The sequence below is a fragment of the Trachurus japonicus genome, chromosome 6 (genome assembly GCF_045865225.1).
Source record: "Trachurus japonicus isolate A0001 chromosome 6, Traja_1.0".
NCBI lineage: Eukaryota > Metazoa > Chordata > Actinopteri > Carangiformes > Carangidae > Trachurus > Trachurus japonicus.
In genome coordinates, this window is record NC_140912.1 from 23,163,715 (window position 1) to 23,176,277 (window position 12,563).

General features: G+C 41.7%; 1 protein-coding gene across 1 annotated transcript; it reads left to right on the forward strand.

Annotated features, from left to right (window-relative positions):
- Positions 1-2,347: 2,347 nt before the first annotated feature.
- Positions 2,348-12,004, forward strand: LOC146986185 (myosin heavy chain, fast skeletal muscle-like). The gene is made up of 38 exons (XM_085779884.1): positions 2,348-2,569; positions 2,645-2,788; positions 2,885-3,041; positions 3,130-3,157; positions 3,239-3,347; positions 3,441-3,533; positions 3,622-3,685; positions 3,767-3,865; positions 3,960-4,063; positions 4,183-4,321; positions 4,439-4,557; positions 4,761-4,910; positions 5,010-5,180; positions 5,289-5,589; positions 5,676-5,746; positions 5,838-5,925; positions 6,061-6,178; positions 6,276-6,399; positions 6,608-6,744; positions 6,831-7,086; positions 7,180-7,422; positions 7,506-7,682; positions 7,762-7,907; positions 8,012-8,102; positions 8,199-8,588; positions 8,683-8,809; positions 8,894-9,012; positions 9,096-9,292; positions 9,450-9,633; positions 9,777-9,942; positions 10,025-10,149; positions 10,237-10,545; positions 10,650-10,853; positions 10,957-11,082; positions 11,171-11,341; positions 11,437-11,541; positions 11,645-11,740; positions 11,847-12,004. The coding sequence occupies exons 1-38, from the start codon at positions 2,363-2,365 to the stop codon at positions 11,994-11,996; spliced, it is 5,805 nt and encodes a 1,934-aa protein (XP_085636010.1). The 5' UTR covers positions 2,348-2,362; the 3' UTR covers positions 11,997-12,004.
- Positions 12,005-12,563: the final 559 nt, after the last annotated feature.

Genomic DNA, 12,563 nt, shown 5'->3' on the forward strand with positions numbered 1-12,563 from the left:
AAACGTGTGTAAACTTCAAATAACCCACAAAGAAATGAACAAGCTGATTTACAAAGGACGCGCACTCAGGATAGCGAATCAACAGGTGCTGTCCGTTTAGTACCTTAGCCCTATAATGGGACCTTTCTGTCCAGGTGTGCATACTGGGAGGAGAGAAGGCAGACAGCTTGATTTAGCACACGCATGTGATTTACTGGAAGTGAGCGTTGGCATGACTGCGTCTGGATTTAGTACGTTTGAATAGGAGTTGGTAATCAGCCTTGCATAACGCACAATGGCTGCTGTTATTGCAGTAAGAAGCACAATTCAAGACGTACAGAACATACGTTTTTCTCACTCAGAAACAGAAAAAAAAAACCCTCAGACATAGGATATCGTCTATCACCCATGACATTTTGGAGCTGTTGACTAAAGGCTGATTTGGAGTCAGTCAAAAGAATTAGTTAGTCAATACCTGCCATAGCAAAACTTCGTTCACCATTGTATTTCCTCGCGTCTGGATTATTCCAGTGAACTGTAGCAATTTCTCATGTGTGTTATCAAACGTCTTTTAAATGATGTTATAGGCTACAGGCTGCGCATCTCTCCTTCGGTGCGCTCCAGCAGGCTACCTGTCTGCTCAGCTCTGGGACCGGGATTAACAGACTTTTACCACTGCCGTCACCCTATCTTTGATTTAGATTTAGATTTAGATCCAAGTTTGTCTCGAGTGTCCCGCCTGGGCGCTGCGCCACATTGCTCGCACCTCGCAGACAGTGAGCGGCACCTGCTGCTTTACACTGGCCAGACGCGTCTGTTCTCCCGTTTGCCGGAGTTTTATATTAAATCAGTTTTTCTCCTGTACTTCGCCTCTTGTCATTCTTTCTCAACTTCATCTGTTCTCTTACTGTTTTACCAACCGCGTTTCCTTTCTCACAGATGATCCCCCACGTTTTTCTCTGGTGTAGCGCAACAATGTTTATTTGCCCCTTTCTATTAATCCATCCAGTCAAATCAAAAATTTCATTTAGCCTTTGCTCTCAGTCCAAACTCTCCATTGCGAAAATGATTACAACGCGCAGTACCTGCATTTAAATACTGCGTTTGCCCTTGTTGTCATTGACACGATTACTCTTAGTAGATCACCCGCAAACCATAACACACACAATATTTTATCACGAGCACGCAGTTTAAAAGGTCGTTAATTTGATTTTAGTAGATCAGGTCGTAAGACTCTTACGTGCAAGAATTTACACTCGTAAAACGGGAGAAAATAGACTTCAGGGCTATAAAGATGCTTTGGACTGTGGTTACACTCGTAAAACTGCGGTGGAATGTGAGCCTTTGTTAGTTCTTTTGATTAAGGAAGTATAGGCTATCTATTCTTCCATCTGTGTGCAAAAAAAAAAAAAAAAAATCCTGAAAAGCATTCACTGTTGACATAACTTTATGACCAAAGAATGTGCGGGTCAATCTATCTCACAAATAAAGGTTAAGTAAAAAAGAAAAAAAAGAAAAGGAAAAATTAACCATCTCTGTTGTACCTGGACCCTTATATATTTCTCACAGAGAGTCATGACATAAAAAAACGTGACTCAATGACAAAAAAAGAGAAAGAATTGAATAACTTATAAAGATGAATTTCAGAATATGGACAAAGAAAATGTCATCTGTGTCCAAGCAACATATGTTTCAATGAATATGTATGTTATCTTCATCATCCACACCATGAATGGCATGTTTGCCATATTTAACTCTGCTGTGTAGGCAGGTCAGACCCAATATAAGGAGTCCAGGAGGACGCACCAGTGTGTGGTAGACCCTCGGAGACACCAACTGGAGGTAGGTTGCTCCTCTCCTATTCACAGCAAATCAGCATGTTGTGGATATAATTGTTAAAAAAAATTTAATTGTATTTATGTGTGAGCCATGACCTAGTTGGCAGTATATTAAACGAATCTTTGCATTTAATTTTTCCGAGTATTGAAAATATGTATAATGTTTTTTAAACAGGATTGTGGACTATAACAGACTTTTTAACAGAGAGAGGGGTCAGGTAATGCACATTTTCTTTGAATTTGTATGAATTCTGTGTGAAACATTTCATTCAATTGCAAAGCTTTTGTCCCTCCAATGTAGTCAACACTGTTATTTCTGCAATGTTGATACGATGTTAATCTTATCTCTTTTCACTCAGTCATTTGTTATGATGTAGGCTCAATGGAATAGAGACAATGTATGCTCATTCAGTAGTTGAATGCAGTCAGTCCATGATTTTCGATTGTATGAACTGCTTTGCTTTGAAATGGTTTACTTACATAAATCATATTACTTTCAAACTTATTCCTAATTGGTTACTGCCTCACAGAAATAACCTGCCATCATGAGTACGGACGCAGAGATGGCCATTTATGGCAAAGCTGCCATTTACCTTCGTAAGCCAGAGAAGGAGAGAATTGAGGCTCAAAGCAAACCCTTTGATGCCAAGGCTGCCTGCTACGTGGTTGATGCCAAAGAGCTGTACCTGAAGGGAACAATCCTCAAGAAAGAGGGTGGCAAAGTCACCGTCAAAGTCCTGGACACTCAGGAGGTTTGTATCATAAATTCAGAGTCATATATGAGTTAAATGTGATCAGTTCTCATTGTAACCAATTTCCTGTTGCAGGAGAAGACAGTTAAAGAGGATGACGTCACTCAAATGAACCCTCCCAAGTACGACAAAATTGAGGATATGGCCATGATGACCTATCTCAATGAAGCATCTGTCCTGTATAACCTCAAAGAGCGTTATGCAGCATGGATGATCTACGTAAGACAATCTTCCAGATGATACACACAATACTGAAAATGATTATACTTGTAGGAAACATGGAGCTAACTGTATTACCTCTATGATCTCTTTCAGACCTACTCTGGTTTGTTCTGTGCCACCGTGAACCCCTACAAGTGGCTCCCAGTGTACGATGCTGAAGTTGTGAGTGCCTACAGAGGCAAGAAGCGTATGGAGGCTCCACCCCACATCTTCTCTGTCTCTGACAACGCCTACCAGTTCATGCTTACTGGTACGTCCTTAACAGTATAACATTTGTTATGTATGAGGTTTATGTTGTAGAAATAAGTGCTTCATTTCTTTATTTTGTGACTTAACAGACAGGGAGAACCAGTCTGTCTTGATCACGTAAGTTTCATTTTTGTTGACGTTTTTCCGAGATAATCAAATAGCTTGATCAGACTCTTAAAAGTCTTTGTTTATACCTAGTGGAGAATCTGGTGCTGGAAAGACTGTCAACACCAAGCGTGTCATCCAGTACTTTGCCACAATCTCAGTTGGTGGCGACAAGAAGAAGGACTCCCAAAGCAAATTTCAGGCATGTCATAATGACTCTGAATGTATATTCAGTGTATATTTCCACAAGAAAAAAAGAACACATTTTGATATGATTTTGTCACTTGGATAATAGGGCTCACTGGAGGATCAGATTATTGCAGCCAATCCTCTGCTGGAGGCCTATGGTAATGCCAAAACTGTGAGGAATGACAACTCTTCTCGTTTCGTAAGTATGGAGAGATGTCAGCAAGAGAAAATTCCTCTTACACATTGCCAGTACTGAGAGATTTTAATAACTGCTTTTTTCCAAACAGGGTAAATTCATCAGAATCCATTTCGGCACAACTGGCAAACTGGCTAGTGCTGATATTGAGACATGTAAGTAACAATCTTAAAAGTGAATACAAATGTACAGAGTTGAGAATTGTCCAGTTTGTGATTCAAGACCCACATTTGCAGATCTGCTGGAGAAGTCTAGAGTGTCATTCCAGCTCCCTGATGAGAGAGGCTACCACATCTTCTACCAGATGATGACCAACCACAAGCCTGAGCTGATTGGTAAGCAGATTAAGCTGCTGCACAATGTTAAATATACTTAGATATTTAATTGAAAAACACTTACCCCAAACTTACCCCATTTTTTCACCTGCAGAAATAGCACTCATCACAACAAACCCCTACGACTTCCCCATGTGCAGCATGGGTCAGATCACTGTGGCCAGTATTGATGACAAAGAAGAGCTGGATGCCACTGATGTTAGTGATCTTCATTGTTCAAATTTTTACAATAATTTGCATGTTAATGATCAATATGGCTTTCTGAATGTGTTTTGTGAAGTGATTATATATTCTGATAACACTTTTTGTGAACACAGAATGCCATTGATATCCTGGGCTTCACTGGTGAGGAGAAGATGAGCATCTACAAAATGACTGGTGCTGTGCTCCACCATGGTAACTTGAAGTTCAAGCAGAAGCAGCGTGAGGAGCAGGCTGAGCCCGATGGCACAGAGGGTGAGGATTTACAATCATTTACAAAAAAACAATAGAGATTCTTGTCAGTCATTAATTTCTATTATTAGCTGTCAATGTAACGTAAGTGTTAACTGTAAATCACTGAACTATTTTCAGAGGCTGACAAGGCTGCTTACTTGTTGGGTCTGAACTCTGCTGACATGCTGAAGGCTCTGTGCTATCCCAGAGTGAAGGTCGGAAATGAGTTTGTGACCAAGGGACAGACTGTGCCTCAGGTGAATATAATTTTCCTTTCAAAACAAAATTAAAACACTTGTGTTTGTTCCAGGGAATCAGTAAAAAATCAAGTCCCTGAAAGATGAAGATGTGCAGTCTTATGGTTCAATTTGATCCTATATTTATTTTTATTTTTTTCATGAAATGCAAAATGCATTGACTTGAGTGATACCCCGAAAATCATATTTTTGTTGTTATTTAGGTGCTGAACTCAGTGACTGCCCTGGCCAAGTCTATCTATGAGAGGATGTTCTTGTGGATGGTCATCCGTATCAACCAGATGCTGGACACCAAGCAGCAGAGGAATTACTTCATTGGTGTGCTGGATATCGCCGGCTTTGAAATCTTTGATGTAAGCTTCATTCACTGTATTTCAGTCAACAATTCTTTCAATTACAGAATCATTCTTCTTGCCTGTAAAGGATTAGGCTGACTATTTCTCCTCTAACAGTACAATAGCATGGAACAGCTGTGCATCAACTTCACCAATGAGAAACTGCAACAGTTCTTCAATCATCACATGTTCGTCCTGGAGCAAGAGGAATACAAGAAGGAGGGTATTATTTGGGAGTTCATTGACTTCGGTATGGACTTGGCTGCCTGCATTGAGCTGATTGAGAAGGTACAGTTTAATTTTGTGATTCAATTCAAAGAGATTCTTCTGAATATTTAACAAATATATAAATATATAAAAGCATCAGTTCATGGTAAATCTTCTGCTTTCTTCAAGCCAATGGGCATCTTCTCCATCCTTGAAGAGGAGTGCATGTTCCCCAAGGCCACTGACACATCCTTCAAGAATAAGCTGTATGACCAGCATCTTGGCAAAAACAGAGCCTTTGAGAAGCCAAAGCCAGCAAAGGGCAAGGCTGAGGCCCACTTCTCCCTGGTGCATTATGCTGGTACTGTGGACTACAATATCTCTGGCTGGCTGGACAAGAACAAGGACCCACTGAACGAGTCTGTCATCCAGCTGTACCAGAAGTCCAATGTTAAACTGCTGGCATCCTTGTATCCCCCTGTTGTTGAGGGTATGGTATTCATTCAGTGCATTATAATTCTGTATCCTTTTTCTAAGGACTAGATATGCATTCATGTGCTGTTAATCAAAACACAGAAACCGGCGGTGGCAAGAAGGGAGGCAAGAAGAAGGGTGGCTCTATGCAGACTGTGTCTTCACAGTTCAGGGTAAGGTTGACACATACTGAAAAATGACATTTCACTTTAAGAATAAATGTAAGTTCTTGATGTCACAACAATCACCATTTTCCATCTATAGGAGAACTTGGGCAAGCTGATGACTAACTTGAGGAGCACCCATCCTCACTTTGTGCGTTGCCTGATTCCCAATGAATCAAAGACTCCAGGTACACAGGCAAAATCATTTCAAGTTAGTTAGGGGTGATGTGGTTTTGTTGTTATGGTTTATTTAGTTTGTGCATGTTGTAGGCCATGAATATAAATGTATTCAGAAAAGTACTTGTGCAAAATCTTTTCTATAGGTCTCATGGAGAACTTCCTGGTCATCCACCAGCTCAGGTGTAACGGTGTGCTGGAGGGTATCAGAATCTGCAGGAAAGGTTTCCCCAGCAGAATCCTCTATGGTGACTTCAAGCAGAGGTATCCATTTTTAGTTTATTAATATAGTTTAAGAACTTTTCTTTGATTAAGACAAGGTAAAGAAAATGCTCACTGACTATTAATTCTCTCATAATAGATACAAGGTACTGAATGCCAGTGTCATCCCTGAGGGCCAGTTCATTGACAACAAGAAGGCATCAGAGAAGCTGCTTGGATCAATTGATGTTAATCACGATGAGTACAGATTTGGACACACCAAGGTAGGCACCATGCATGATCTGTTTTAATTCAGTATATTTACCAATGAGGATAGGTTTTTTACATTAGAAATACATCTAAATGAACTACCTACTTAATTGAAATTAATTTAGTGCAATAGTGGACCGATGTGCCAAAAGAGGAAGTGTCATAGATGCAGAGCAGTCTTAATATAGACATTCATAAACCATAAATCATCTGTTTATTCAGGTGTTCTTCAAGGCCGGTCTGCTGGGTACCCTTGAGGAGATGAGAGATGAAAAACTGGCAGCTCTGGTCACCATGACTCAGGCCATGTGCCGTGGATTCCTCATGAGAAGGGAGTTTGTGAAGATGATGGAAAGAAGGCATGTTGGAAAAATCTACTTATGAAACACACATGACAAACAGAAATAATGATGATTTCCCTATAACACAAACTTCTTCTCTACAGGGATGCCATCTTCACCATCCAGTACAACATCCGCTCCTTCATGAATGTCAAGCACTGGCCATGGATGAAGGTTTACTACAAGATCAAGCCTCTGCTGAAGAGTGCTGAAACTGAGAAGGAGCTGGCTAATATGAAGGAAAACTATGAGAAGATGACAACTGACCTGGCTGCTGCCCTGGCCAAGAAGAAGGAACTGGAAGAGAAGATGGTGTCTCTTGTGCAGGAGAAGAATGATCTGCAGCTCCAAGTGGCATCTGTAAGTACATGTGAAAAGATAGCTGTGATTTCTGATGTTTCTGAAACAAGATTTTGATGTGCTAACAGAATACATTCATGCAACATGATCTAGGAAGGAGAGAATCTGTCAGATGCTGAGGAGAGATGTGAGGGACTCATCAAGAGCAAGATTCAGTTGGAGGCTAAACTCAAAGAGACAACTGAGAGACTGGAAGATGAAGAGGAAATCAATGCTGAGCTTACTGCGAAGAAGAGGAAGCTGGAGGATGAATGCTCTGAGCTGAAGAAGGATATTGATGACCTGGAGCTTACCTTGGCCAAGGTGGAAAAGGAGAAACATGCAACTGAGAACAAGGTTTGTCAACATGAATATCTTATAGATAAAGGAAAATCAGCACGATTAACTGTTGAATAACAAAAACTTTCTTGCAACTATAGGTGAAGAACCTGACAGAGGAGATGGCCTCTCAGGATGAGAGCATTGCTAAGCTGACCAAGGAGAAGAAAGCCCTCCAGGAGGCTCATCAGCAGACTCTTGACGACCTGCAGGCTGAGGAAGACAAAGTCAACACTCTGACCAAGGCCAAGACCAAACTTGAACAGCAAGTTGATGATGTAAGTTTTTAAAGTCTATGACTTGGCAAAACAAGACCTTTCATGAACATATTAATTATTTATTGATATCAACTTGCAGCTTGAGGGTTCCCTGGAGCAAGAGAAGAAGCTGCGTATGGACCTTGAGAGAGCCAAGAGAAAGCTTGAGGGTGACCTGAAACTGGCCCAGGAATCCATCATGGATCTTGAGAATGACAAACAGCAGTCTGAGGAGAAGATCAAAAAGTAAGAGATTTAATTTTCTTCTCTATTTAAAAAGAACTATCGTGTTTGTTGACACACTCAGTAGGTTGCATATACTCATACACTGCATTTTCTTATTTACACAGGAAGGACTTTGAAATCAGCCAGCTCCTCAGCAAGATTGAGGATGAGCAGTCAATGGGTGCTCAGCTCCAGAAGAAGATCAAGGAGCTTCAGGTAATGACACTGATAGAATGCATTGGTTCATACCTTTGGTATGTTTTATTTTAATGTCCACTGTTCACTGAATGACAACATATTTACATTAAACAGGCCCGTATTGAGGAACTGGAGGAAGAGATTGAGGCTGAGCGCGCTGCTCGTGCCAAGGTTGAGAAGCAGAGGGCTGACCTCTCCAGGGAACTTGAGGAGATCAGTGAGAGGCTGGAGGAGGCCGGTGGTGCCACTGCTGCTCAGATTGAGATGAACAAGAAGCGTGAGGCTGAGTTCCAGAAGCTGCGTCGTGACCTGGAGGAGTCCACTCTGCAGCATGAAGCTACTGCTGCTGCTCTTCGTAAGAAGCAGGCTGACAGTGTCGCTGAGCTGGGAGAGCAGATCGACAACCTCCAGCGTGTCAAGCAGAAGCTTGAGAAGGAAAAGAGTGAATACAAGATGGAGATTGATGATCTCTCCAGCAACATGGAGGCTGTGGCCAAAGCAAAGGTAAATGATAAATTAAATCGCAATTTGATAATTAGATGGTGTAATAACTGAGAGATTCATGAATAAAACAGTTTCTATTCTTTCTCGACTCAAGGGAAATCTTGAAAAGATGTGCCGTACTCTTGAGGACCAACTTAGCGAACTGAAGACCAAGAATGATGAAAATGTCCGCCAAAACAATGACCTGAATGCACAGAAAGCACGTCTCCTGACAGAAAATGGTTTGTTTAACACACTGTTTACCTACAGTAATCTTCAGTGTACAATGAAAACATACTAATGTTTGATGATAATTTTCACACTAGGTGAGTTCGGCCGTCAAATTGAGGAGAAGGAGGCTCTTGTCTCCCAGCTGACCAGAGGCAAACAGGCTTTCACTCAGCAGATTGAGGAGCTGAAGAGACAGACTGAAGAGGAGGTTAAGGTAAGGACATCGAACATATGCCCTGGTTTTACTTAATGGCATTTAGACATTTGATGCATTCAAGCATACATCTCTTCCACTAGGCCAAGAATGCTCTTGCTCATGGACTGCAATCAGCTCGCCATGACTGTGACCTGCTGAGGGAACAGTTTGAGGAGGAGCAGGAGGCCAAGGCTGAGCTGCAGCGTGGAATGTCCAAGGCCAACAGTGAGGTGGCTCAGTGGAGAACTAAGTACGAAACTGATGCTATCCAGCGCACTGAGGAGCTTGAGGAGGCCAAGTGAGTACCACTCAGACAATGAAATGACAGATATTGGTATCAACACTTGACACTGCAGTAATGGTCACTGGTCTTAAGCAAAAATATCTGTAAATGATTCTATTAGATTAAAGGTTTTTAAGGACTGACAAGAAAATGTAAAACATTTTTAAAAAAGGAAAAAGCTGGCTCAGCGCCTTCAGGAGGCTGAGGAGCAGATCGAGGCTGTGAATTCCAAGTGTGCCTCTCTGGAGAAAACCAAACAGAGGCTCCAGAGTGAGGTGGAGGACCTCATGATTGATGTTGAGAGGGCTAATGGACTGGCTGCTAACCTGGACAAGAAGCAGAGGAACTTTGACAAGGTACTAATGTTAATCTTGTGTGGCCAGGTCAAATGAAATTGTGAACACTAAAAATATAACTATATATACATACGTATATATATATTAGTGGGTGTTTTCATATTGGTACAGAACCAATGAAACCATATTATTGTGTCACTTAGGTGCTGGCTGAGTGGAAGCAAAAGTATGAGGAGGGTCAGGCCGAGCTTGAAGGAGCTCAGAAGGAGGCTCGTTCTCTCAGCACTGAACTGTTCAAGATGAAGAACTCATATGAGGAAGCTCTGGATCACCTGGAGACCATGAAGCGTGAAAACAAGAACCTGCAGCGTAAGTTCTTGCCTCATTGCATTGGAAACTAGGTTTAAATTTTGAGGCTTACTGATTACTAACCACACATCTTTCTCTGCAGAGGAGATCTCAGATCTGACTGAACAGATTGGTGAGACTGGCAAGAGCATCCATGAGCTGGAGAAGGCCAAGAAACAGGTGGAGACAGAGAAGTCTGAGATCCAGACAGCTCTTGAGGAGGCTGAGGTAAATTTTTATCTGAGGAGATAAAAATCAGCATACTGTGAAAGATCTCAGCATAAGGATGAACATTTTATTATTTGATGCCAATAGGGAACTCTGGAACACGAAGAGTCTAAGATCCTGCGTGTCCAGCTGGAGCTCAACCAGATTAAGGGTGAGGTGGACAGGAAGCTGGCAGAAAAAGATGAGGAGATGGAGCAGATCAAGAGGAACAGCCAGAGGGTGATTGACTCCATGCAGGGTACTCTGGATTCTGAAGTTAGGAGCAGGAATGATGCCCTGAGAATCAAGAAGAAGATGGAGGGAGATCTGAATGAGATGGAGATTCAGCTGAGCCATGCCAATCGCCAGGCTTCTGAGTCCCAGAAGCAGCTGAGGAATGTGCAGGCACAGCTCAAGGTATTGTTGTCATAGTGCTGCTGCACAAACTACAGTATAGTGAGTGGTCCCACAAAAGCTATCAATGGTGTTAATCTGAATATTTGAATATACTTTTGAACTAGGATGCCCAACTGCACCTTGATGATGCTGTCAGAGCCCAGGAAGACCTCAGGGAACAGGCTGCTATGGTGGACCGCAGAAATGGTCTTATGGTGGCTGAAATTGAGGAACTTAGAGCTGCTCTGGAACAGACAGAGAGAGGCCGCAAGGTCGCTGAACAGGAGCTGGTGGACGCCAGTGAGCGTGTTGGACTTCTGCACTCTCAGGTGATGATCATTTCTTCAACAATTTATCAAAACAGATAAGGTTTGATAATAAAAAAATGATACATATGATCATGTTAGTAACATTTCTCTTTAAACCTCTTAGAACACCAGCCTTCTGAACACCAAGAAGAAGCTTGAAACTGACCTGGTTCAGATCCAGAGTGAAGTTGATGACACCGTTCAGGAAGCAAGAAATGCAGAGGAGAAGGCAAAGAAGGCCATCACCGATGTAGGTTTAAATTTCATTTGGTTACAGTACTAATCCATCTTAAGTATGTTTTTCATGAGACTTCTAACCCCAATTTTATATTCTCTAGGCTGCCATGATGGCTGAGGAGCTGAAGAAGGAGCAGGATACTAGCGCTCACCTGGAGAGGATGAAGAAGAACCTGGAGGTTGCTGTTAAGGACCTGCAGCACCGTCTGGATGAGGCTGAGAACCTGGCCATGAAGGGTGGCAAGAAGCAGCTCCAGAAACTCGAGTCTAGGGTACAACAGTTAATGTTTTGCCAGTAGCAGTAAAAAAACAAAAAACAAAATACATTATTTTGAAATACTGCATACATTTTCCTTTTTTCTAAAAGGTGCGTGAGCTGGAGACAGAGGTTGAGGGTGAGCAGAGACGTGGAGCAGATGCTGTTAAGGGTGTCCGCAAGTATGAGAGGAGAGTGAAGGAGCTCACCTATCAGGTAATGCTCTGATCACATTTAACATAATGGTATAAATCCATCAAATATCAGTTTACTTCCCATTAAAACATTAAAACATGTAAATGAATTTTTCATATTACAGACTGAGGAGGACAAGAAAAACGTTTCCAGGCTGCAGGATCTGGTCGACAAGCTGCAGCTCAAGGTGAAGGCCTACAAGAGGCAGGCTGAGGAAGCGGTAAGGACAAAACATGCGGAAAAAAAATAAGTGTCATATTTTAATGTACAGTATACTTGCTGGCCTTTTTGAATATTTAAACGTTTTACATAATATTGTATTCCAGGAGGAGCAGGCCAATGTTCATCTGTCCAAGTGCAGGAAGGTCCAGCATGAGCTGGAGGAGGCTGAGGAGCGTGCTGACATTGCTGAGTCCCAGGTCAACAAGCTCAGAGCCAAGAGCCGCGATTCTGGCAAGGTAAATATACAAGTTTGACTGGAAAACAAATAGCAATTCAAAACACCAAACGATATTGTCAGTTAAAGGTACCTGAAGAAGATGATCACTTTTTCTTTCTTTCTTTCCAGGGAAAAGAAGCTGAATAAACCACGTTAATCCCTGCGCTGTTTCTCTTCATATAATATGCTGTGAAATATGCGACTACAATAAATGTTTTCTACCTAATGCACTGCTATTACTGTCTGTGTTTTTTCTCCCTCAAGAACATCACTCACAAATGTTTGCAAAGTTAAGTTAGCCACAAATATACACACATGCAAAGTTAACCTACCGACCCCACCTGGCTAGTTAGCTAAAATGAATGGATGAATGAAAATGAATGAGCTGCCTGCAATTAAAACATAGACATATGTCAACTGTTTCAATTGTTCAACTATTTTAATTGCATAGACATATTATGTCTTACTGTACATTACTTTACCTTTAGGGGTACCAAAGCTTGTTTCCCTTCCTTGGTCCTGATTTCTGACAACTAACCAATATACAGTGGCATGCAAAAGTTTGGGCACCCCTGGGGAACATTTTAACAGTTAAGCAAGAGGA